Raw genomic sequence first — 25,738 nt, forward strand, 5'->3', positions numbered from 1 at the left:
GGGCTCTCACTGAGGACACTGTTAGAAAGTTTCTGCAGAAGAAAGATTCTTGCTAATGGGTTTAGGATGACAGGTTTAGGGCAGAGAAGAAAAGCTCAGGGGGAAAAAAAATGGTTCTCAGATATCTTAAAGGCTCAAGACTCATCTAGAAGGTCAGGATTAAGAAATAAACTGAAGGAAAAAAACATCACATTAAAACAGGGAAGAGTGCTGTCGGATATCGAACATGGTAACTGTAATAGACTGAATGTTTGGATCTTCCCAAAATTCATGGTGAAACCTAATCCCCAGTGTGATGGATCTGGACGTGTGGGCTCTGGGAGGTGACTGGGTCATGAGGTGGAGCCATCCCCAGAGAGCTTCCTTGCTCCTGCCGGCTGCCTAGGAACTGGGACACAGGCCCTCAGCAGACACTGAATTTGCCGGCATCTTGATCTTGGACTTCCCAGAACTGGGAGAAATAAACCTTTGTTGTATAAGCCACCTGGTCTATGGAATCCCAAAGGACTAAGACGATATCCCTGTTTCCAACTTCTTTTTAACCCTAGCTCTAATCTATCAGTAATGCTTGTTGACTTCACTGTCAGCATATAAGCAGAGACCCTCACTTCTCACCACCTTCACTGTCAGCAACCTGGTCCAAGCCATCGTCACCTCTCATTTGGATAATTTGTTGCAATAGCATTCTGACTGGTTTCCTGTCCTTTTCTTACCCTGTCAAGATACATTCTCAATACAGCAGAGTGATGCTTTAAAACACAACTCAAATCATTTCGCTTCTTTACTCAAAACCTTCTGATGGTTCCCAGGGCACTCAAAATAAAAGTTCAGGTCCTTCGAAAAACCTGCAGGGCCCTAGGGCATCAGTCCCTCACACACTCCCACGGGCTCACCCTCTCACCCTCCTTGCTCGCTCCATTCTAACCATCCGTCTATCTGAACCATTCCTCCACTGTATATCCACATGGCTTCCTCACTTTCTGCCCTCCTTTCCTTCAGAGAATCTTTCCCTGGCCACTCTCTATAAAACCAATCTCACCTTCACCACTTCCCAATTTAGTTTTCTCAGGGACACTTCTCACTATCTAACGTACCACACATCTGCTTATTTGGTTTCTATCTTGTGACAGGTCACCCTCACTGCAAGAAAGTGAGTCAAGGATTTTGTCTTGTTTGCTATTGCATTCCTGCTGCCTAGAACAGTGCCTGGGACACAGAGAGTATGCATTAAATATTTGCTAAGTGAATTAATTAACTGAATAAATGAGTGAATAAATGGAATTTGGTGGACAGGAGATTAACATTTTCCTTTTTACCTATTATTTGACTTAATTATGATAAGTTTGTATTATTTTTGAATTAAAATCTAACAGAGAATAATTTTTTAAAAATGTACAACAGGGGGCAATTTCTTATTAAACATATAATATCTTGTAAATGGAAAGACATCTCGTGTTCATGGATTTGAAGCCTTAATATTGTTAACAATATTCAATGCAATTCAATGCAATCTGCACTAAAATTCCATCTGTCTAAATAACATTCCATTGTGTAAATATACCACATCTTCCTTATTTGTTCATCTGTCAATGGGCATTTAGGCTGCTTACATGTCTTGGCTATTGTAAATAGTGCTACAATGAACACTGGGGTACATGCATCTTTTCGAATTATGACTTTCCCTGGATATAAGATTAGGAGTGGGATTATGGGATCCTAAGGTAGCTCTGTTTTTAGTGTTTTTAAGGAACCTCCACACTGTTGTCCAATTTACATTCCTACCAACAATGTAGGAGGGTTACTTTCTCTCCACACCCTCTCCAGCATTTATTATTTATATTACTCAGCCATAAAAAAGAATAAAATAATTCCATTCGCATTAACATGGACAAACCTAGAAATTATCATACCAAGTGAAGTAAGCCAGGAAAAGACAAATATCATGATATTCCTTACATGTGAAATCTAAAAAGGAAAAAATGACACAATGAACTTATATAGAAATAGACCTATAGACATAGGAAACTGCAAGGAGATCCAACAAGTCCATTCTGAAGGAGATCAGCCCTGGGACTTCTTTGGAAGGAATGATGCTAAAGCTGAAACTCCAGTACTTTGGCCACCTCATGCCAAGAGTTGACTCTGATGCTGGGAGGGATTGGGGGCAGGAGGAGAAGGGGACGACAGAGGATGAGATGGCTGAATGGCATCACTGACTCGATGGACGTGAGTCTGAGTGAACTCTGGGAGTTGGTGATGGACAGGGAGGCCTGGCGTGCTGTGATTCATGGGGTTGCACAGAGTCGAACACGACTGAGCGACTGAACTGAACTGAACTGAGGTTGGTCATAGCTTTTCTTCCAAGGAGCAAGCATCTTTTAATTTCATGGCTGTAGTCACCATCTGCAGATTTTGGAGCCCAAGAAAATAAAGCCAGTCACTGTTTCCATTGTTTCCCCATCTATTTGCCATGAACTGATGGGACTGGATGCCACGATCTTAGTTTTTTGAATGTTGAGTTTTAAGCCAGCTTTTTCACTCTCCTCTTTCACTTTCATCAAGAGGCTCTTTAGTTCCTCTTCACTTACTGTCATAAGGGTCATGTCATCTGCGTATCTGAGGTTATTGATATTTCTCCTGGCAATCTTGATTCCAGTTTGTGCTACATTCAGCCCGGCATTTCGCATGATGTACTTTTTTATACAGCCAGACATCCTGGAATGTGAAGTCAAGTGGGCCTTAGAAAGCATCACTACGAACAAAGCTAGTGGAGGTGATGGAATTCCAGTTGAGCTATTTCAAATCCTAAAAGATGATGCTATGAAAGTGCTGCACTCAATATGCCAGCAAATTTGGAAAACTCAGCAGTGGCCACAGGACTGGAAAAGGTCAGTTTTCATTCCAATCCCAAAGAAAGGCAATGCCAAAGAATGCTCAAACTACCACACAATTGCAGTCATCTCACACGCTAGTAAAGTCATGCTCAAAATTCTCCAAGCCAGGCTTCAGCAATATGTGAACAGTGAACTTCCTGATGTTCAAGCTGGATTTAGAAAAGGCAAAGGAATCAGAGATCAAATTGCCAACATCTGCTGGATCATGGAAAAAGCAAGAGAGTTCCAGAAAAACATCTATTTCTGCTTTATTGACTATGCCAAGCCTTTGACTGTGTGGATCACAATAAACTGTGGAAAAATCCGAAAGAGATGGGAATACCAGACCACCTGACCTGCCTCTTGAGAAATCTGTATGCAGGTCAGGAAGCAACAGTTAGAACTGGACATGGAACAACAGACTGGTTCCAAATAGGAAAAGGAGTACGTCAAGGCTGTATATTGTCACCCTGCTTATTTAACTTCTATGCAGAATACATCATGAGAAATGCTGGGCTGGAAGAAGCACAAGCTGGAATCAAGATTGCCAGGAGAAATATCAATAACCTCAGATATGCAGATGACACCACCCTTATGGCAGATAGTGAAGAGGAACTAAAAAGCCTATTGATGAAAGTGAAAGAGGAGAGTGAAAAGTTGGCTTAAAGCTCAACATTCAGAAAATGAAGATCATGGCATCTGGTCCCATCACTTCATGGGAAGTAGATGGGGAAACAGTGGAAACAGTGTCAGACTTTATGTTTTTGGGCTTCAAAATCACGGCAGATGATGATTGCAGCCATGAAATTAAAAGACGCTTACTCCTTGGAAGGAAAGTTATGACCAACATAGATAGCATATTCGAAAGCAGAGACATACTTTGCCAACAAAGGTCCATCTAGTCAAGGCTATGGTTTTTCCTGTGGTCATGTATGGATGTGAGAGTTGGACTGTGAAGAAAGCTAAGCGCCGAAGAATTGATGCTTTTGAACTGTGGTGTTGGAGAAGACTCTTGAGAGTCCCTTGGACTGCAAGAAGATCCAACCAGTCCATTCTAAAGGAGATCAGTCCTGGGTGTTCACTGGAAGGACTTATGCTAAAGCTGAAACTCCAGTACTTTGGCCACCTCATGCGAAGAGCTGACTCACTGGAAAAGACTCTGATGCTGGGAGGGATTGGGGGCAGGAGGAGAGGGGACGACAGAGGATGAGATGGCTGGATGGCATCACTGACTCGATGGACGTGGGTTTGGGTGAACTCTGGGAGTTGGTGATGGACAGGGAGGCCTGGTGTGCTGCAGTTCATGGGGCTGCACAGAGTTGGACACGACTGAGCGACTGAACTGAACTGAACTTTGCATATAAGTTACATAAGCAGGGTGATAATATACAGCCTTGACATACTCCTTTCCCAATTTGGAAACAGTCTGTTGTCCCATGTCCAGTTCTAACTGTTGCTTATTGACCTGCATACAGATTTCTCAGGAGGCTGGATAGTCAGTCACATGTAAAAGAATGAAGTTGGATCACTTCCTCACACTGCTGCTGCTGCTACCGCTGCTAAGTCGCTTCAGTCGTGTCTGACTCTGTGCCACCCCATAGATGGAAGCCCACCAGGCTCCCCTGTCCCTGGGATTCTCCAGGCAAGAACACTGGAGTGGGTTGCCATTTCCTTCTCCAATTCATGAAAGTGAAAAGTGAAAGGGAAGTCGCTCAGTCGTGTCCGACTCTTAACGACCCCACGGACTGCAGCCTACCAGGCTCCTCCAGCCTTGGGATTTTCCAGGCAAGAGTACTATATACAAAAATTAACTTGAAGTGGATCAGAGATCTAAATACAAGTGCTAAAGCCATAAAACTCTTAGATCTTGGATTAGGCAATGGTTTCTTAGATTTGATATCAAAATCCTAAGCGATCAAAGGAAAAAATTAGGTTATGTAGACTTGCATAAAAATTTAAAAACTTTTGTGCTATGAAGTGAAAAGATAACACAGAGAATGAAAAAAAATATTTTTAAATCATTTATCTGATAAGTGACTTGCATCCAGAATTTATATGAATATTATATTATGGTAATATTTATATCACTTTATATTGAATAGTTATAGAAATATAAATTTATACCAGATTGATTACATTTATACTCAGTATAAAAAGACAACCTATTGATAAAATAGACAAAGGATCTGAAGAACCATTTCTCCAAAAATGGCCAATAAGCACATGAAAAGATGCTCGACATTATTAGCCAACAGAGAAATGCAAACCAAAATTGTGAAATACCACTATAAGGTGGTATACTCATCAGGATGGGTATAATAAAAAAGACAGATAAATAGCAAGTATTGTCTGGGATGTGGAGAAATCAGAAACATATACTGCTGGCAGGAATGCCAAATGATGCAGCCACTCTGGAAATCACATGGGCAATTCTTCCAAAGGTTAAACACAGAGTTATCATGTGACTCTTCAGTTTCACTTCTGGGTGTAGAGCCAAATAGACTGTAAACATGTGTCTATACAAAAACTTGTACATGGATGTTCATAATACCCAAAGGTGGAAATAAGTCACATGTTCAACTGACGAATGGATAAATAAAATGTGGTATATTCATACAACGGAATATTGTTCGGCAATAAAAGAAATGAAGCACTATATATATTAATGTATTACAGCATGGATGAAACTTGCAAACATTATGCTAAGGGAAAGAAGCCAGTCATGAGAGACCACAAATTGTATAGTTCTATTTACATGAATAGTGCAGAACAGGCAAATGGATAAAGACAGCAGTAGATTATTAGTTGCCCAGGGGTGAACTGGGGTGGGGGTGGAGGGAAGGGAACTGACTGCTAGTGGGTGACAAAAATGTTCTAAAGTTGATTGTGCAATTCTGACAAAACACTAAAAACCACTGAGTTGTTTATCTTCCATAGAAGAATTGTTTGACACCTGAATTATATGTCAATAAAGCTGCTATTACAAAATATATCTCAGTGTGTACATATATCTGCATGGCTGCTTCCTGGTGATGAGATCACAAGTGAATTTTGGTTTTTCATCTTTTTGCTCTGTCTTTTCTCTCCAGAGATGCTCTTCCTGGAGCTGAAAGAACAGTGGGAGAAGACACTGCAGAAGAGGTTCCTACAGCAGGCAGGGCTGCACCAGATGACACTCAGTATCCTTCTCAACTCCAAGATCTACTGTGGAAAATACTAAAACGTGGATTAACACCTCATCAACTTGGAGGAATGTGGTTCTCCTCTGAGACACTCTGAAGCACAGCTCCGAGATCAAACACACCTCTTAGGCTTCCTCTTGCACTTACCACACTGTAGTTCTTTAGGGCGAGGTGGGCTTTTCCCATGTGGAAATACGCTTTTGTGCATTTTTCATCACACTGCATAAAAGAGAATCACTGATCAGATGTTTTGGAAGATTTGAAATTATTAGCACCAACTGCCCAGCTAATAGGGTTAGGGCAGCGCTTTGATTCTCAGGACAGCCACCAGAGTTGACAATTAAGACTTTTTCTGTGCATCTGTGACCAAAATAATTGATGCTTGCAAGGAGTCTGGATGCACAAGTAAGCCCTCTATCAAATTAATTCATGATACTAGCCAGTTTTCATTTCCATTTAATGAAACTCAACCAGGAAACAAACCAGAAAGCCTTAGTTTAGAAGAGCTCTTGACCCTGGTTGAACATTAGAATCACCTGGGGGTGCTTGTAAAAAAATCCTGAGAGCCCAGCTGAAACCCACAGCAATTAAATTATACTCATGGGTAGGACCGAGGCATCGATAATTTTTTAAACTCTCCAGGTGATATAAATGTACAACCAAGTTTGAGAATCACTGGTTTATGAGAAGGTAGGAAAATTTACTCTGGGTAAACAGCTGTTACTATTACATCTTAGGAAGCCTGGCAAGTTCCTCCCTTGAAATAAACCACAACATATATACTAGAAACTTGCGTTTGTATCACTTATGATCTGAAAGCGAGCCCCCTTCAAAACGTATGAACTTTACAGCTGAAACAATACTGCTTGCCAAGGGGCCCTGCACTGGTCTGCTCTGAATTACTATAACTACAGAGGGAATGATATAGCAGAGACATAAACTTAAAGCATCCAGTTAATTCACTGAACCCCTTTTATGTGCCAGGCCTTGTGTCGAGTCAGATGCTGTCAGGCATGTATATGTACAGAGGGAGTCCAAGCTCAGGAGTCTAGAAAGTCCTGGGTGAAGCCCTGTCTGCCCCTCACAAGAAGCGGCATACTGGCCAGGCCCCCCGGCTTTTCTGAGGTTCACTGTCCTCATCTGCAAAGTGGAGATCATAATAGTGTTTCTTCTTGAGAGAGTCAGTTCCTAGGCAGGTTGATAAGGAGTCTAGGGGTCCCCAAGGAGAGAGGGGTCTGGAATTCTCAAGGAGGAAGAAAGGACAAACTTTTTTTCTTTCTCCACATTCCTTAGGATTATATAACAATAATGTATCTGCCTAAGGACAGTCTTTGGATTAAACCTTCTGTTATCTTAAAATGTAAATTATGGGAGTAGGTCTGATGAGGTCTTTACAGCCTCCAGACATTCTTTGGAGTATATAACTTCATTGTTAACACTAGCAAGCGGGTACTCTTTCTGCCCCCTTCTGATGCCTATGTCAGAAGCTTTCTCTATCTCCTTTATACTTTAATAAAACTTTATTACACAAAAGCTCTGAGCGATCAAGCCTCGTCTCTGGCCCCGGATTGAATTCTTCTCCTCCGGGGGCCAAGAATCCCGGTGTATTCGCGTGATTCAACAACAACCTTTCATTCTGGGCTGTTGTGAGGAGAGAATGTGTGTAAAACAGTGCAATACCAGGTAAGAGAGTGTTAGCTGCTGTTGCTGCATTTACAAGAAAAGCAATGATTTCAGGGCAAAAAGGAAAATTTAAGAAAAGCTAAAGAATAATAGAAGGGGTAACAATAATCATTACATTGGAAGAGCCCTTTATAGATGCATTTTCATGAATATAATTTCCTGATTCCTTGCTAAGTGAATGACGGTAATAATATTAATGCATTATTTTCAGTCCTGACCATATGGTTCATATGAATGATCTTATGTAAGCCTTATAGCAACTCTATGAAGTAGATACAGTTATTACTCCCATTTCACAGATGAGGAAACCAGGGGTCAGAGAGGTTTAAGGTCACACAGACCCTAACTGGAAGAACTGGGATTAAGATCTAGTCACTGGACTCCAGGACCCAAAGGCTTAGGTATCACACCGAATCTCCTCCAGAGAAGTGCTACAGCAATTCTGGAGGAAATCCACTCTGAGGAGATATACACTAAGTCCCCTACATACGAACCTTCAAGTTGCAAACTTTCAAAGATGCAAATGTGCATCTGGTTCCAGCAAGGAACCAGATTCCGTGCCACCCATGTCAGGCGTGAGTGAAATTGCAGCTCGCCCTCCGTCTCCTGTTTCTGATGATCCTTCATCTCTACCATCTTCCACCTCTCCCTCCTCCAGTCAGTAACGCCTCTTGCCTGTTCACTCCTTGCCAGCCCCGTATGCTAGCTGTTGTACCTTACTACTGTACTTTTCAAGGTACGTACTCTAAGATCAAAAATGTTTTATTTTCTGTTCGTTTGCTTTTTACGCATTATTTGTGTGAAACCTATAGTACAGTACTATATAGCGAATTGTGTTAGTTGGGTACCATGGCTAACGTTATTGGACTTACGAACATATTGGATTTATGAACGCACTCCTGGAACGGAACTTGTTCCTATGTAGGGGACTTACTGTAGTCTAACAAAGACATACTGCATTTCAGAGGATGCCAAGACAATCACATGGAAACCTTTGGGGGTGGGGGCAGCCAAAATGCGAGGATGGGGGCAGCTGAAATGCAGGCACTGGCAGGGATGAGCGTTGAACCCACGAGAGGAGACAAGAGCTTTGAAGGAGAAACTGCAGGAAGAAGAAACGCAGGGAGCTATGGAGTGAACCCTTGCAGAACTCACACAGGATGGAACTAAGAAAGCAGGAAGAGGACCGTCTGAAGGGAAAGGAAGCTCACAGAAGCCGTCTGCTCACGGCGCCTTCACTGGCAGGCATCAGGGTTCCAGCAGGGGAAAGGGAGCCCCACTGTGCCCTCCTGACGGGGTGTATTGTGGCCACGCCCCCGCAGACACTGCCACCAGGGGCCCGCTCACGCACTTTCTCACTAATAAGCCCTTTCTCCTTTTGATGAGGTATCAACTCTCACCAGGACTCTCTCAGGCAAACCCCAGATCCCCTTAAAAGGAATTCTGCCTTCAGAGGAAGATGTCTTTTATTGTAAAGGAAGAGTTCTGCCAAGAAAGAAATGATTCTGATTCTAATTGAAACCCGCTTCACTGCCTTATCTTCCCTGACAAGGAACATGGGCCTTGAAATATCATCACATGGGCTTGTCGCTGCCAATTCACAGGTGTCAAAAATACTAAATTGGCATGAAAGTACTAATACTATTAATAATGGAGTGCCACTGACATTCACTACTGATATTTTAAAATGTGAAACTTTTTCTTTTGATTCACAGCTTCCATGTAGAGCCAAACCATTGTTAGTTTTCAGATCTCCTTATACATTTTTTTCCCCCAGCCCTCCAAGTGTTCACCCAATCCTCTGCAACAGGGAGCCTCGCTGGGCTCTTATCAAGGTTGGCTGCTGGGTTTCAGCTGTGCTGGGCCAGCTCTGCTTCGTGCTCACCGTTCATCACACCGGGCTTCAATTAACATTTGGGAACAGGCCAGCGTGTCGTGCTGAATCACCATGAGGCTGTGATCAACTCTTTGGGCCTTTTCAGATCAGAAAAGATACTCATGAGAAGCCCCACGAGATCTTGTTTCTGCCACGTGAGAGGCACGCCCAGGGATGACGGGGTTTCCAGTTTCCATGAGAGGTGTTTACAGTCAAGGGCTCAGGGCACCAGCCTACGGCGAGGCCAACGTGGGCTATGTGATCCCGTCCAGTTTACTTAATTAATCTCTGAGGTTCAACTTCCTTGTTAGAAAGATAAGGATAACTGTGGTGTTGACCAGAACAGAAGGCTATGAGGCTCCAATGAGATAGCTCACAGTCAGCGAGCAGAAATGCAGCTTTTTCTCTTATTGCTAAAACACCAGAGGAAAATGTCCTTGCCTTTCTCTTCTCTTACAGATGATAGCAGAAAAAAAAAATCATGATCACATAAAGCAACATAACAGGCTAGTAGATCTCCGCTGGAGCCATGGAGAACCTGAAGGCACCAGCTTTGGGCAGTTCTCATCACTTAAAGACTGTCATGATGCCGTGGGACAAAGTGTTTCCTGCACCATATCTTTTAGGGGGTAAAGAAACCAAGCACTCCAGATGTCTGTTTTGGAGAGACTCTCCTGTTTTAGAAACTGTTATTAGTAAAGATGAGTTTCAAATTCCTTGCTTATCTTCTCAATATAAAATAAGGAAGTAGGTGGGGCCAACATGCTGCTGTGGCGAGATGCTCTGGGATGGGTTAGGCTGGACTGGGGAAACCAAGCCCAGGATAAACCTGATATATTTTCCTGGCACTTTAACTTTACTTGATTATAAGTTATTGAAAATAATACGGTTATATTAAAACAGATGGATACATTTAATGGTGTGCAGTGCAAAATGTGCAAGGATTTCCAAGATATAGTGAAGTCGCTCAGTTTTGTCCGACTCTTTGCAACCCTATGGACTGTAGCCTGCTAGGCTCCTCAGTCCATGGGAGTCTCCAGACAAGAATACTGGAGGGGGTTGCCATTTCCTTCTCCAGGGGATCTTCCCAACACAGGGATCGAACCCCGGTCTCCCACACTGCAGACAGACTTTTTACCATCTGAGCCACCAGGGGCTCCTAGAAATAATTTGCATCTGAGAAGAAATTTCATGCTCTCTGCTTTTAGACCCTCCAGGGGCTCATGTTCCTTCTGTTAGCACGTTGGCAAGGAAGGTTGAGAGGCATTGGTTTTGATTATTTAGTTAAAGGCCCTTGTGACAGAGTAACTTGGGGGAATGTGGATTAAGGGTTATTTAAATATTTAGTCATCTGAAATAATGTTCCAAAGAAGTGATCATGACATTTCTCTTTTAAAAACCCTTCTAAGATTTCCACCAACAGTCCTTCCTTCTCTCTACCTTTGATTATCTATTTTGGCAGAAATACCACGCACAGTATTATGCTATCTGCCTGAGGCCTGACTAGCATCCAGGCGGAACACAGAAAATCTTGCTTCTGATTATTTCTCTACAAAGAGGCGTGCTAGGACACATTTCTGAATGAGCAGAGCTGGAGGGGAAAAGGATGAGCTGATGAGGAAGGATGGCCACATGGCAGAAACAAGCCCCCCAGGTTGGCTCTAGAAAGCGCAAGACGCATCTCCACCATCACAAGGAGCAAAGCGTCTGCTAACACTACAGTAAAGGGTGAGCCGTTGTGACAACACCCTGAAAAGCCAATGTTAACAACAGTTCCTCTAGAGTACTTCCTCTGGGTGAGGCACCACAGGTGTTATCATAACCCTCACAACAATTCTATTCTCTCCCATTTTACAGATGAGGAAACCGAGGCTCTGACTGCAGCGTCCATACCACTTCCCACTATGATACAACCACACCTCCCCTCTATTCACTTCAGGACTGAGACACCCGGCCTTGAGCAATCCCCCCTCCATCATGTGGAAGAGGAAACAACCTTCTTACCTTCAGAGCCCAGTCACAATCCACCAGTGCCTTCCGGTAGTCCCCAAGTTTGATATAAGCCTGTAAAGACACAAATAGCTGCTATTCACACACAGTTCTGCAGCGAGCAGTCTTCAGTCAATGCAGAAAGCGCAGTCGGGCAGGAGAGAGCGGTGCGAAGTATTAATAACTGGTCCCTGCCTGCACCAATCAGGGTCCCGGCAGGAAACAGATGGCACTCATACTGGGGAGTTTAATAAAGGGACTATTTACAGGGTGAGTGCAGGGCAGATGGAGACTAGCAGTGGCCAGCCAGCACCACTGCTGGACCTGAGGGGCAGGAGGAGGAGTAATGGACAAAACGGAAGAGGGCTGCTTTGTGAAGAGCGCTGCTTAAGAGGAGCTGAGGCCTTTAGTAGAGCGGAAGCTGGAGGAGAAAGCCCCAGTTCACTTTCCTCCTTCCTTCTGATCTCACTGGCCAAATGGAAGTTAGAAAGCTGGGGAGGCAAGAGGCCAGTCCACAGAGGTCAGTCCGTCCCCCAGGGCACAGAAGGATCTGGGCGGTGGCGGCAAACAGAAAATACCCAGCACACTAAACACCCCTCGAAAGGAAAAGCCAGCTCCTGGAGCCGACCCTGCTGTGAATGTCCCAGAAGGAAACCAAACGAGAAAGGGGATCAAAAAGACAGATAATGACAAGTGTTGATGAGGATGTAGGAAATCAGAGCACTCATCCACTGCTGGTGGGAACTGCAGTGATTCTGGAAGACAGTCTAACATTTCCTCAAAAGGTAAAACACAGAGGTGCCATATGATACAGCAATTTCACTCCTGGGTATATAGCCAGGGGCCTATATGTATATGTTCATGCAAAAAGTTGCATGCCAATGTTCAGAGCAGCATTACTTATAATAGCCAGAAAGCAGAGATAACTCAAATGTCCACCAACTTATGAATGGGTAAATAAAATGTACTAGATTCACACAATAAAATATTTGGCAATAAATAGGAAGGGAGTACGGATGCATACTGCAACACGGATGCACCCTGAAAACACTGTTGAACGGAAGAAGCCAGACACATAAGGATAAATACTGGATGATGTCATTTACGTGAAAAGCCCAGAACAGTCAGGTGCATAGAGGTGTACAGAGACAGAAAGTAGATTAGTGGTGACCCAGAGCTGGTGTGGGGGAGGACAAAAGGATTGAGGAGCTTAAAGAGTATGGGATTATTTGGGGGACGATGAAAATGTTTTCTAAAATTGGTTGTGGTGAGGGTTGTACAATCCTGTGAATAGAAACCACTGAACTGTACATTTTCAATAGGGGAATTATTGGTTATAGCGACTGTACCTCAATAAAGCTGTTACCAAAATATGATCAAGAAAAAGTTTTGCTTCTTTCCTCCTGAGTGCAGCAAGGAGGAGGAGTTTATACAGGAAATGAGCTCATACAGGAAATGAGCTCATGTAGGAAATGAGCTGACATATAAGAGTCAAACTATCCCCAGGAGCCCTTGGTTTCAAATGCCTTGCAGCTCTCTTCTGGGATCCCCTACAATTGAGGAAAATCTTGAAAATCAGGCATTAACTCAGAATTCTGTGATTCACTCAAACTGAACTAACTTAAGAATTTAGATCATTTACAGTTTCCAAGAACTGTGGCACATAAGCAAATGAAAGTCTGCACCAAGGCTGTTAAACCCTCTGTATTAATTACTGGATATGAAAGACGCTTAATAAATTCTTGTCAAGTTGCACAAAGTAGACTTTAAGTGCTCTTCTTTCGGAAAGTTCCCTAAGAAGCAGCAGTGATCATCCTATTGGAAGAAAGGAAAACCAGGCCCCAGGGTCCCATTAGTCACCAACAACAGGTTTGCCCATGACCAAAACCGTACCAGGGCACTGTGACATTCTGAACAATAAATCAGGTGCGATATCTACATGGACAAACCAATTATGAGTTAGTGTTATAATTCACGAGAAATCTAAGCAGTCAACCAAAGTGAGGGGGGAGCAGGCAACAGCAGGTTAATGGAATTTCTGCTGGGCAGCTCTTTGTACCAATAGAAAGGAAGCTGCTAGGCAGTGCTTTCATTAATAGGGATTTGGTACTAATTGAAGATGATGACTCTTTGAGCTCTCTGTTCTATATAAAGCACCATCCTTTCCTCTGGGTTTGGGGTTTCATTTGGAAGTCAGAGGATGTGAGGAAGAAACTAGCGTCCTTCTAGACAACTTCAGTCATGACTTTACGGCATTGTTATTCAGGATGCAGACTCTGTATGGGCTTCAACAATTTCTCTACACAGCCTTTCACTTTTCCTTCTTTTTCTCTTTTAAAGCTTGGACTCAACACCCTCTAAATTTCCTGTTTGCTTTTGTTTTTCCACATTTTGAAAAGAACGACTTTTCCAAATGGCAATTAAACTCCTGATTTATCTAAATTACACCAGCAATCTATTGATCATAACATTAGCTCCGGGAGAAAAACAAAGCGATGGAAGGGTAGGTTTTCTCCCTAGCAAGCAGCGACACTCAATTCACAGGGTCCTTATTAAGTGTTTTCTAACTCCGCATGCATACAGGGAGGCATTTTAAAAATAGTCAATGGTTCAAATGGTTCCTAACACCAGGCAGCACATTTTGTATTTATTTGTCTCTGAATAAGCTTTCTCTTTGGGAAAAGAGGAAGGAATTGCCTCCCTAAAGCTTTTCATTGCATTTACCTATTTTTATCCACAGTCATTCTTAATGTGGTTCTCCAGAACTAATCAAAGTACTGCTTAAACTTGAGTACAGTAAAAATGTAACTAATTTAGAGTAATCAGGGTATAGACCATGTGAGTTAGATGTAGGGTCTGCATTATATAACTTTCTAAAGGAATTCAATTTTACAGCTTTCAAGTAACTTCAGAGTAACAAGACTGAATAAGCATCCGGAGGTAAATGGTTTGGAGACCAAATTTGTGATAAATAAAAAAGAACTATAATTATCATATTAATTGTTTGTATTTATAGCTGTTTCTTTTGACGTGTCAACAGAAACCTCACTCCCTCAAGTGGACTTTCTGTGCCTCCAGCAAGTGTTATATAACTTAATAAGGATTTATTGAACATCGGTTATAAGCACAGCATTAGGGGGAAAAGTATATGGCAGTTTTTACCCTCAAAAAGTGTATAATCTCGTGAGGGCGATAAAATGGACATGGCAAAAATCAACCTCTGGCCATTTTATTTACCGATTCTCTTCCTTACATTTTTTTCTCCACAAATGGGGGTAGGTAAATGACACCTCAACTCGAGACTGATTTATCCAAACTGGTGAACTAACGAGTTTATGTTGTGCTTGGATTTTATTTATCATTAAATCATTGCCACGGTCCAGCCTTTTTGGACGGCTGACGTCCTGTTTCTTGCACTCTTCCTCAACGTACCACAGCAGGGTATTCTTAATCCTGAGTTACAAAATTGGAGCTGACGAGGATCCTCTCCTTGTCGATGACATGGCATCAAGTTCATCTCACCCAGGCCCTGCTGACATACTCTGATCATCAGATAATCATGTCCACGAATCTGCCAATTTTTCAGGCCTGAGCAGGAGAGAGCTCTCCCATAGACAAACGCAAGCACTTTTCAAAGATAAGGTCACAGGTGACATTTCTGTTTCAACTGAAAACTATTCACCTCATCCCTTCATTAAGGAGTAGATGATAAACATCAAGGTAATGATTTTTATCTGGTGTTCCAGAAATCTGAGCTCATCTGTGATATTAAATGGAAGTATCGGGGGTTTTACAAACTCAAAATTTCTGAGAAATTGGCTCAGGACCATTAGCTCTAGTATACCCAATCACAGAATCTTAATCAAGGAGGGATTCATACAATGAGTAAGAAATTAACAAGAGAGTAACCCTTAGCAGCCTTAAACTGGCATCAAAAAAGAGGATGAACTAAGTCAGTGGTGGCAGAATTCCGAGGTCTCACAGGCTATCTCATTCCACTGGCTTTCTCAGCTATACACGGGGTGAAGTGCCTGGGGACCGTCAGTGAGGAGATGGGTGACTTTTACTATGGAGACAGCTGATTATGTGTAGCTATTCCCAAGTTCTCCTTTAATGAGTCCAAGTTGGTAGCTTGAAACTGGAGCATAGTGAAGAGTATTTACACCATGGAAATTGGCAAATGCTCCATGCAGATCAGCCTCCACCCCCAGCCCAACCAGAGCCGGCTGCTACGCGTTTACCAGCACACGGCGGGTACCACCTAGTCTCACCCTTCTCTGCTTTCACAAGGTTAATGGCTGCTGCTCCCTGGGGAAATCCCGTGGGCACACCCTTGCCTCACTGACCTGAGCTCGGTTGGTGTACAGCACCTTCATGTCCTTCAGCTTCTCCAAACCCTCACTGTAGCACAGGATGGCCGTTTCGTAATCACCTCTGACAAATGCTTCATTCCCCTTTTCCTTTAGGGCTGTGAGAATAGAAGTCATACAGGTGAGCTCTCCCCACACACTGGAAAATTCTTTCAAGCTTCACTGCCCTGATTTTCCAACTCTACTTTGAAGGTTAGAACGTCCATCCATCCAAAGGGGGCCTGTTACTTCCTTCTCTCTGCAGATCATTCTGGGTCGATTTCTTTTATATAAATCCTCCCCAAGTCTTCTAAGCAGCTTCTCAGAAAAAGTAAATGTTTCTGTCTCAAGGCTCGGAATATTCCAAGCTTGCCACAAAGAGCAAATCTACACATTCAGTGTCTAATAAAGAGATTCAAACGACTAATTTTCTAGCAAATATGGAATCATTCGGATCTGCAGGGCACATGGCACTGAGTGGTATAAAGTAAATGCTGAAAGTATTCTTCTGTCATATGTATCCCCCCCATTCCACGACCACACGCACACAACCCCAGCTCTTTCTTTTCCTTTATTTCCTCTCTCCTTTCTCCCAGCTTGGGGCTTCCCTCATAGCTCAGTTGGTAAAGAATCCGCCTGCAATGCAGGAGTCCTGGGTTTGATCCCTGGGTTGGGGAGATCCCCTGGAGAAGGGAAAGGCCACACACTTCAGTATTCTGGCTTGGAGAATTCCATGGGCTATATAGTCCATGGGGTTGCAAAGAGTCGGATATGACTGAGCAACTTTCACTTTCACCCAGCTTTGTTCATTTTTCTTTTTCACATCTTCATCTGTGCCTCAGGCTAGAGAGTGGTACCTCACTCCCATCCCTCCCTACTTTCCAAGCATCCTTTAGTGCTGCTACATTCAGTGATATGCCTTAGAAACAGGTCTGACTGTGGAGGCTATCTCAGGGCTGTGTCTGCCTCTCCGCCTGTTGCAGCAGAAACAGGAAACAGGTTTCTGCCTGGCCAGGTCCCACTGCCTCAGGCGCATTCTGAACCCACCCACTGGGAATCTTGAGGTCCTCAAACAGCAGCATAAACTCCCCTGCTTTTTCCAGCACAAATCATCCCTGCCATTAAAAAGTGAAAAGACTGACAATTACCATCTGCTAAGACTTTGTTTTCCCTTCTTCTTTTGGCACGTTCTTTTGCATCTTTCTCCAGAGATGCCAAGAAGGCTTCTGACAACAGAGTGATTTCAAATATTAAAAAAGAAAAATCCAAATACTATAATCAGTTCTTTAGCTCAAATTCAGAAGAAAGCCACTTTAGAGTTTTAGAGCCACACGTTTCATGCATACACATGTAGGCACACGCACACATGTGGGTGCATGCGTGCGCATGCACACACACACACACACACACACACAGATTTCGGAGACAACTGAAATGACATTTTCTTAATTTGACATTAAATGGGAATCCGTGTGATGTATTATTATACATGATGACTATGTCGGTGCTTCAAATTTGAATTATGCCTTTTAAAAGAGTTTTTCTTTGAAGACGGACTTTTTTGGTTCCACTTAGCATAATGAGCTGCAGAGCTGAGCAACTGAGAAGCTCTCTGGATCCTTCTGAGTAGCTAAGAGTAAATTGGATGAAACAGAATAACTGAATTCAGTGTACAAAAGATTGGCCAGAACACAGGAAAAATCCTCTGAGCACCATCCTCTCTGACCACTAGTAACAGAATTGGGTGATCAGTAGGTTTTTGTTTATGGTTGTTTGTAAGCCCAGAGGCTATAATTTAAGGGTCTAGAAGCCACAATCAATAAACACTGACTTTAAATGAATAATACACATTGGGAAGAGAGATGCTGTCCTTACCTGTGTTTATTTCATCTGCATCCTGCAGGGCACAGGTTATCATAAAAACAAAGAAACAAATTTCAAAAACTACTCTCTTATTTACACATATACAAACCAAGAAGGCAGATAAATTTCAAGGGGGGGAGTAGAGTCCTTTCCTTTAACCATAATTCTAGAAGGCTGCAAATTCAGGGGGCTTGCTTTAAATCAAGAGATCTGATTATGGCATAGTTGTTATGGGGCTAGTCTGCAGAAACCAGGGACTCTAGCTGTGGCTGTATGAATTGGAACTATGAATTAGTAAACTGTTACATTAACAGCTTAAAAATGGTCCTAATCTCAGTGGGTGGAGAGGCCAAATTTTCATTAAAACTAACCAAAAGGATTGTGTAAGGATGACTCAGAAAGACCAAGAAAAATATATCAGAGTTTATACTTCCTTGTGAAAAATGGAGTGATTCTAAAGAACAAGTCTATTTCAGCCTCACCAGGCAGTTGAGATTAAACCACTCCTTCCTCTGTTTCATGCAGGCTTCCTTGCTGTGTCCACATAGATAACTCCACAATAAGGAAAGGGCACCTTCGTGGGAGCTTGTGGGGGACTGATCACGGTCTTGTTCATGGTGGTCCTGCACTCGTCCTCCTCTCGGCCCCCCTCTGTAAACTGCAGTCTCTTTTCTGTCTCAAGGACCGCTTTCTCTCGTACGACTGGATCATCAGAATTCATCTCCTGAATTAAACTGGCTAGAGGAGAAATCAGGTGAATCATTCACATAAGGTCTTCAAAAAGAAAGACCCTATTCAATATCAATGATGGTGCAGTAAATTTCATGGGGAAGGACTTTTATTTTTCCCAGCTTTTTTGAGATACAATTGACCCATGACAATGTGTAAGTCAGTGTACCACATGGTCATCTGATACAGGTATACAGTGAGAAATGATTCCCAAACCAAGATGAGTTAACATATTCATATTTCAATTTGTTTTTGTGAGTGGTGAGAACATTTAAGATCCCCTTTCAGCAACTTTAAAGTGTACAGTATTGTTAACTATAATCACAATGCTGTTTATTAGACTCCCAAAACGTATTCACCTACTACAGAGTTTGTGTAAATGCATGTATTTAAACATCTTAACATCTCGCATGTATTTAAACATCTTGCATTCTTTTGCAACTTAGCTTTTTTCTCTTAGTATGCTCTAGAGATATGTTCTTGATACAAATAGTTCCAGTTGATTCATTTCACTTATTTAAATAGGTTACTCATTCTTTTATTGATGGACCTCCAGGTGTTTTTAATTTTTTTTCTATACCAAATAGATGCTGAGTTGAATACATGTATATATTTCCCTATGCACATATGTGACATATTCTTTAGGCTATATCAATTTGTATTCCTACAAGCTGTGCACGAGAGTTCCTGTGCCTCCACATCCTTGTTCACACTTGTTGTTATACTTCCATGTCGCTTTCACTATAACGCGTTTATCTCCTTAATGTTGTCATTTGCCTTTTCCTGAATGTGACTGGGATCCAGCATCTTTTCATTGGTTTGTAGGCCATCTGGATTTCCTTTTCTGTGAATTGCCTGCTCCTATTTTCTATTGGGTTGTTTGCCTTTTTCTTATTATGATTGTTTTATATATTCTGGACTGTTATACATATTTGTGAACATTTTCTACTTGGGTATGGTGTGTTTTTGTTTTTATGGAACCTTCCATTGAAGAGATTTTCTATGTGTTAAATGTACCAATATTTCCCCTTATGACTTATGCTTTTGTGTATATTAAGTTTACAAATACACTCTTGTGTGTCTTCTAAAAGTTTCAACATTTTGTTTTTCTCATTAAGGTATTTAATCCACCTGGAGCCAACTTGCTCTTTTTCTTTTTGACTGCGCGGATATGCAGGGCTCTTAGTTCCTCAACCAGGGATCAAACCTGTGCCCCCTGCAGTGGGAGCATGAGTCTTTAACTACTGGACCACCAGGAAGTCCCCTGGAGCTGACTTTGTGTAGGACAGGAGCACCATTTGTTTAAGAGTCCCTGCTTTCTCGCCGATACACTGCGTCATCCCTGTTTCATGCTGCATCTGTGAACCTGCTCTAGGGCTCTTCATTCTGTTCTACCGGATGACCTGTCTTTTTCAGCACCAAAACTGCCATGCATAATTACTACAGCTTTATAAAAAAACTTGAGCATCTAGTAGGGGGATCCCACCTTCTTATTTTTCTGCAAAATTTTCTGCACTTTCGTGGCCCTTTACCCTTTCATGTGAACTCTGGAATCAGTTTGTTGAATTCTACACGGAACATTCTGGGGATTTTGATCTATCCCAGGTGGCACAAGCAGTAGCACTGTTCGTCGCTCAGTCGTGTCCATCTCTGTGACTCCATGGACTGCAGCCCGCCAGGCTCCTGTCCACGGGATTCTGGCAAGAATGCTGGGGTGGGTAGCCATTCCCTTCACCAGGGGATCTTCCCAACCCAGGGATCAAATCTGGGTCTCCTGCACTGAAGGCACATTCTTTACCACCTGAGCCACCACAGAAGCCCCCCTACCTCCTAGAGTAGAGAATATTTTATCTACAATACCAAAATAAATCCATCAAAATGTATGCAAGACCTTTATGGAGAAAATTATAAAATTTGATCAAAAGAGCTCCCAGTGGTCAAAATGGAAACAATTTGAGCAAGAAAACAGACATGATAGTTTTGTATTAAATATCCATGAGTCTGTATGGAGATTTACCTTCAGTTCAGTTCAGTTCAGTCGCTCAGTCGTGTTCGACTCTTTGCGACCCCATGAATCGCAGCACACCAGGACTCCCTGTCCATCACCATCTCCCGGAGTTCACTGAGACTCACGTCCATCGAGTCAGTGATGCCATCCAGTCATCTCATCCTCTGTCGTCCCCTTCTCCTCCTGCCCCCAATCCCTCCCAGCATCAGAGTCTTTTCCAATGAGTCAACTCTTCCCATGAGGTGGGCAAAGTACTGGAGTTTCAGCTTTAAGTACTGGAGTTTCAGCTTTAGCATCCAGGGTCTAGCAACACTCAATACATAATGAGCACCCAAGAAATGAATGTATAGAATCTATACACATGTGGCTATATACATTTAAGTTACGTATAAATGAAATAAGACATCCCAGGTGGCACAGTGGTCAAAAATCTGACTGGCCATGTAGGAGAGGCAAGAGATGAAGGTTTGACCCCTGGGGCTTCCCTGGTGGCTCAGAGGCAGAGAATACGCCTGCCCAACAGGAGACATGGGTTCAATCCCTGGGTTAGGAAAATCCCCTGGAGAAGGAGATGGTAACCCACTCCAGTATTCCTGCCCGGAGAATCCCATGGACAGAGGAGCTTGGTGGGCTACTCTGGAGGGTCCATGGAGTCGAAAAAGAGTTGGATATGACAGCGACTAAACAACAACTACAAATAAATGAAACATTAGGGGAACTCCATTAGTAGTACTAGTCACATTTCAAACCCTCGATGGCCACCTGCGGCCATTGATTACATCGTGCACACTGCAGATTATAGAACATATCTGTCATCACAGAAAGTTCTACATACAGTATTGACATCAATGGTATGGGAATGAACTTGGGGTATGAATGAGTGTTAGCCAGATAAATAAAGATGAAGAGGCAGAGGGAAGAAAGCCAACAGGCAGAGCAGGAGCTTCAGGGGGGTGTGTGGGGAACAGAAGTAGTTTGTTGCTCAAGTGTGAGGTAAGGAGAGGCGAGAGGCAAGGGTAGGGTCACGGGAGGACTCAGGTCCTTGATGAGAGCTTGAAATTTATTGTGACTGCGGGAAGAATCCAAGCAGAGAAGTGTCTGGGTCAGATTTGCATTTTAGATACATTACTCTGTGGGGAGTGTGAGCCTAGAGGTAGGAAACCCAATCAGGGGGTTGTTGAAATAGTCTGGATTAGAGAAGCAGAACAAAGGGAAGTTGGGAGAGGACAGAGCTGAAGAAAGAAAGCAAATCCGAGGGCTGATTAAATTCAGGGCTGAGAGAGGAGGGGTAGGCCAGTATGACTTGTAAATTTAGGGGATGATAGTGCCACCAAGTGAGACGAGAATGATGGGGAGGGTAGGAGAAGCAAGTTTTATTAGGGGTCGGGGGACAGAGAGGAAAGAGACAATCAACTGAACTCTGGACACAGGAAGCTCCTGGTGTTTGAGGGACACATGGATGTGGCAGTTGGCATAGAGGCTGAAGATCAAAAACGCGGCTGGTGGCAATTGGGACGTGGGGTCATCAACAAGGGTGGGAGCTAAAACCACACGCTTGGGCTAAACCACCGGCAGAGAAAGCGGTGAACAGTGGGCCAGGCCAGAACAACATGTGGGGGACGGGCAGAGGAGAGGCCCGTGACAAACGCAGAGAACACACCAAGGATGAATCATCTATGAAGCTGCCTGGACTATTTTTAAAACGATTTTATTCTTTGGACCCACACAGCCCGTGAGAAGCGACAACTTCAATATGTTTCTATTAGATAAGTTTTGCCTTATTGTCGGTTTTCTTGTTTCTACTCTCTAAAAGTCCATGGGGTCGCAAAGAGTCGGACATGACTGAGCGACTGAACTGACTGACCCTCAAACAAGCTCCCTGAAGTCTGAACAGGGACTGGGTACTTCGGAATCTCCTGTATGATGGTCTGTGTGATCATCGTGTCCTCTGAGAGCTTGTCTGAGCTTCGGAAGGGTGTTCCTGCCTAGAGGAATAGACAGGGGTGTGGCAACCAGGAGCCGTCCATGTAATGTGATGGACACTAAGGGAAGCCATTTGACTTTGCCTCTGCAGCTCAAAGGGCTTCCCAGGGGGCACCAGTGGTAAAGAACCTGCCTATGAACGCAGAAAGAGATGCGAGTTCGATCCCTGGGTCGGGAAGATCCCCTGCAGGAGGGCATGGCAACCCACTCTAGTATTCTTGCCTGGAGAATCCCATGGACAGAGGAGTCTGGTGGGCTACACTCCACAGGGTCACAGAGTCGGAGAGGACTGAAGTGACTTAATACAAACGCACGTGCTGCAGCTCAAAACCAGAAATGGCTCTCCCCCCAAACAAGACGGATTCCAGATCAATGAGGCTCCTGAGTGACCTCAAACGGAAGAGCTAGGCTCACTGGTGATGGGGAAACGGAAGCTCCTTTTGACCTGCTTCTACACAGAAGGGGAAAGAATACGGAGAAGAGTGGTTGAATTCCAATCAGAATATTAACAGCTTCACTGATACCAATTAACAGCCAGAAAATTTTAGCTCCAGTCTTCAGTATTACTTGCTTCTCAATACCCTCTTCTGTTTAATCTCAGTGACATTTTTTTTTTTCCCTTAAGAGTCATAAACCTGTCAGGCAACCCAGGAACTAACTTAGAGTGATCATCTCTCTTTAGGCACTCCACTTTCCTAGAGTAAAATTTAATTTGTATAGGATTTACTGGTACTTACTGATTTCATCCACATTTTTAAGAAATTTCTGCAAGTCTTCCTCTTGATAGTCAGCCATTGTGAACCAGAATCCCTGAGGGAGGCAGCACAGACGATGAAAATTAATAATAATAAAACACTAAACAGAATTCGTCAGGCTTATTAGCCTGCTAAAACCAAGAGCCAAGTGATTATTTTAAAGACAGATTTGTGTTTACAAAAGTCATGAATAACAAGCCGGGTGATCTATTTCATTCTGACTCCTGTTAAGGCCAAGGAACACTCATTACATGTAGTGATATTGCCAGAAAGCTGCCAGCCTCCTCCAATGGGGAAACTGCTCTGCAAAATGTCCCTACAAGGCCCACACTGACTGCTGATAAGGGATCCGGTGTGCAAGAGACCAGGGGGAGCAGCAGACAAGCCACCAGGGATAGAGGACACAAACCCTTGACTTTGATCTTGACGGGCTGGCCCAGCCAGAAGTTTGGACCTGACCTTGTGACGGGTAACCAGAAACAGGTAATCTGCATCTACATGTTCAAATTTATTTAAAATATAAGCCTCGGGCTTGTTTCTGAGAAGTGAAGAGAAGCTACAAATTGACTGAGGGACTGGAACCTGATAGTCCAGCCTTATCTTCTTCTCTCCAAGTACTTTAGCTGGATCACCTCTTAGCTGTTTTTGAGTGAAAAGGCCTCATGCTGTAGCCAGTGGTTCCCAAAGGTCCACCCACAGATCATAAAAATCAAGCAAAAACTGGTTTAGTACACAGATTCCTCAGCCTTAGCCCAGACCCCCTCAGTATGCTTGAAAGAGTACCCAGAAGTGTACAGTTCTAAGCACTCTCTAAGCAAGTAATTCTGATTACAGTTAGGTTTAATAGTCTTCGAATAGTCTTTAGTAGTCTTCGAAGCCACATTTAATTGGAAATTCCAAATCTGCCAGGAACAAGCTGTGAATTATTTGATCTCTTTTGAGATTCCACCAGTTATATAAGCTGTGCTACCTTAGCTAAAGTCACAACCTCTCTGAGCCTTATAAGCCTCATTGGTTCTAGCAAACAGGGCTATTTCCAGACTAATTAAAAGTGCCAGGCACTCTCGATGATGACTGGTTATTGTGAGGCATCGTTATCTGTAAATCAGGGCAGGGGACTTGTGGCTTAACTAAATGATCCATAGGCTTCTTTCCAGCTCTAACAATTTAGGCTCTGGTGGAACTGAGGCCTAGCCAAGTGAGTTAACGTGCTCGAGGTTAGGAGGGGCAGAAGGCCGGAGAACTACCCTGGGGCAGGCACCAAGCCCTCGGCTCCCAGGGCGGGGTCTGAGGGCGCTCCCTGCCTAGCCAGCAAACCCACGACGGGACGAGAAGGACAGGGCGAGGGGAGGCCCAAGAAGTTCTGCAGTGCGCGCTTCACCGGCTAGAAGCCTGCGGGTCGCCTGGAGCCTCAAAGTGTGCTGGGGCCCAGACACGCCCCGCCCACCCGGCGCAGGAGGGCGGGGACGCGACATCGTTGCTTAGCAACTGCTCCACAGCGTCCACCCGCCCAGTGCCCGCCATAGGAGTCCTAGCCCACAGCTGATCCCGTCCCATCCACTGGAGCCCAAACTAGTGTCCTCTGCTCAGTTCTGACGGAGAGATCAGGACTAGACCTGAACACGCGCAGGCTGGGCCACCCCGCTGCAGTTACCTGACCGCGCCACCGTCCGGACAGGAAATGGCGGCTGTGGGCTGGCGGTGGCCGACTGGAACCGGGGAGGAGCGGGCCCGAAGGTGGGCGTGGCTCTACCTCCGAAGCCCCGCCCCGCCCCGCCCCCGCGCTCTAGTTCGGGAGCGCGCAGCCAAGTTCAGGGCCAGCTCGGGCTAGGGATCTCCGATCAGCACGAAGGAAATGTGGACGGGGCTGGCAGAAAAGCCCAAGTGACCTGCGCTGATGCCTGAATGAGCGCCAGGTTTTCACCTCTTTCTCCTCTAGGATTGGGGCAGGGGCGGTGGTGTCACTTCCATTAGTTTAATAATCCTTGGCCCCAAACGGGCAAGGTCAACAGCGGTACTTGGGAGAGTCAGGCTTGCTTATTGGTATAGATGAGATCTTCGGAGAAGACAGTTACGTGACGACTCTGATCTTAAGTTTTCTCATGTGTCACATAGAGAAATGGCACTTTCTCATGAATTTTGGTTAAAGTGCCAGGCGCCTAGTCCAAAGGGATAAGTTGGTTATTATCCAGGGAGTCGTAGGATTTAGAGCATGAGACAATGGACTCATTCACATTTTAAGAGAGAGAGGAAAAAGAGATTGATTTACTCTAAGGAACTGGCTCACATTATCATGGACGCTGTAAAGTGCACCATCTGCAGTTCACTTCAGTCGCTCAGTTGTGTCCAACTCTTTGCGACCCCAGGGACTGCAGCATACCAGACCTCCCTGTCCATCACCAACTGCCCAGCATGCTTAAACTCCTGTCCATTGAGTCGGTGATGCCA

At 43.9% G+C, this 25,738-nt stretch overlaps 1 protein-coding gene across 2 annotated transcripts in view; it reads right to left on the minus strand.

The window, feature by feature from the left end:
* Positions 1–25,049, minus strand: part of TTC12 (tetratricopeptide repeat domain 12) — a 46,781-nt gene extending 21,732 nt beyond the window's left edge. Inside the window, exons 1-8 of one of the 2 annotated variants that reach the window (XM_070384199.1) lie at positions 24,945–25,042; positions 23,273–23,345; positions 18,390–18,553; positions 17,828–17,849; positions 17,101–17,178; positions 15,950–16,071; positions 11,619–11,678; positions 6,203–6,274 (exon numbers count right to left, since the gene is read on the minus strand). In XM_070384199.1, coding sequence (XP_070240300.1) covers positions 6,203–6,274; positions 11,619–11,678; positions 15,950–16,071; positions 17,101–17,178; positions 17,828–17,849; positions 18,390–18,553; positions 23,273–23,330 — 576 coding nt within the window. In that variant the 5' untranslated portion in view covers positions 23,331–23,345; positions 24,945–25,042. Of the gene's footprint in view, positions 1–6,202; positions 6,275–11,618; positions 11,679–15,949; positions 16,072–17,100; positions 17,179–17,827; positions 17,850–18,389; positions 18,554–23,272; positions 23,346–24,944 lie in introns of both variants that reach the window. The other variant, XM_070384200.1, reaches the window with a different exon arrangement.
* Between the last annotated feature and the right edge of the window lie 689 nt (positions 25,050–25,738).

The sequence above is a fragment of the Bos mutus genome, chromosome 15 (assembly GCF_027580195.1).
Source record: "Bos mutus isolate GX-2022 chromosome 15, NWIPB_WYAK_1.1, whole genome shotgun sequence".
In the NCBI taxonomy this organism is placed as follows: domain Eukaryota; kingdom Metazoa; phylum Chordata; class Mammalia; order Artiodactyla; family Bovidae; genus Bos; species Bos mutus.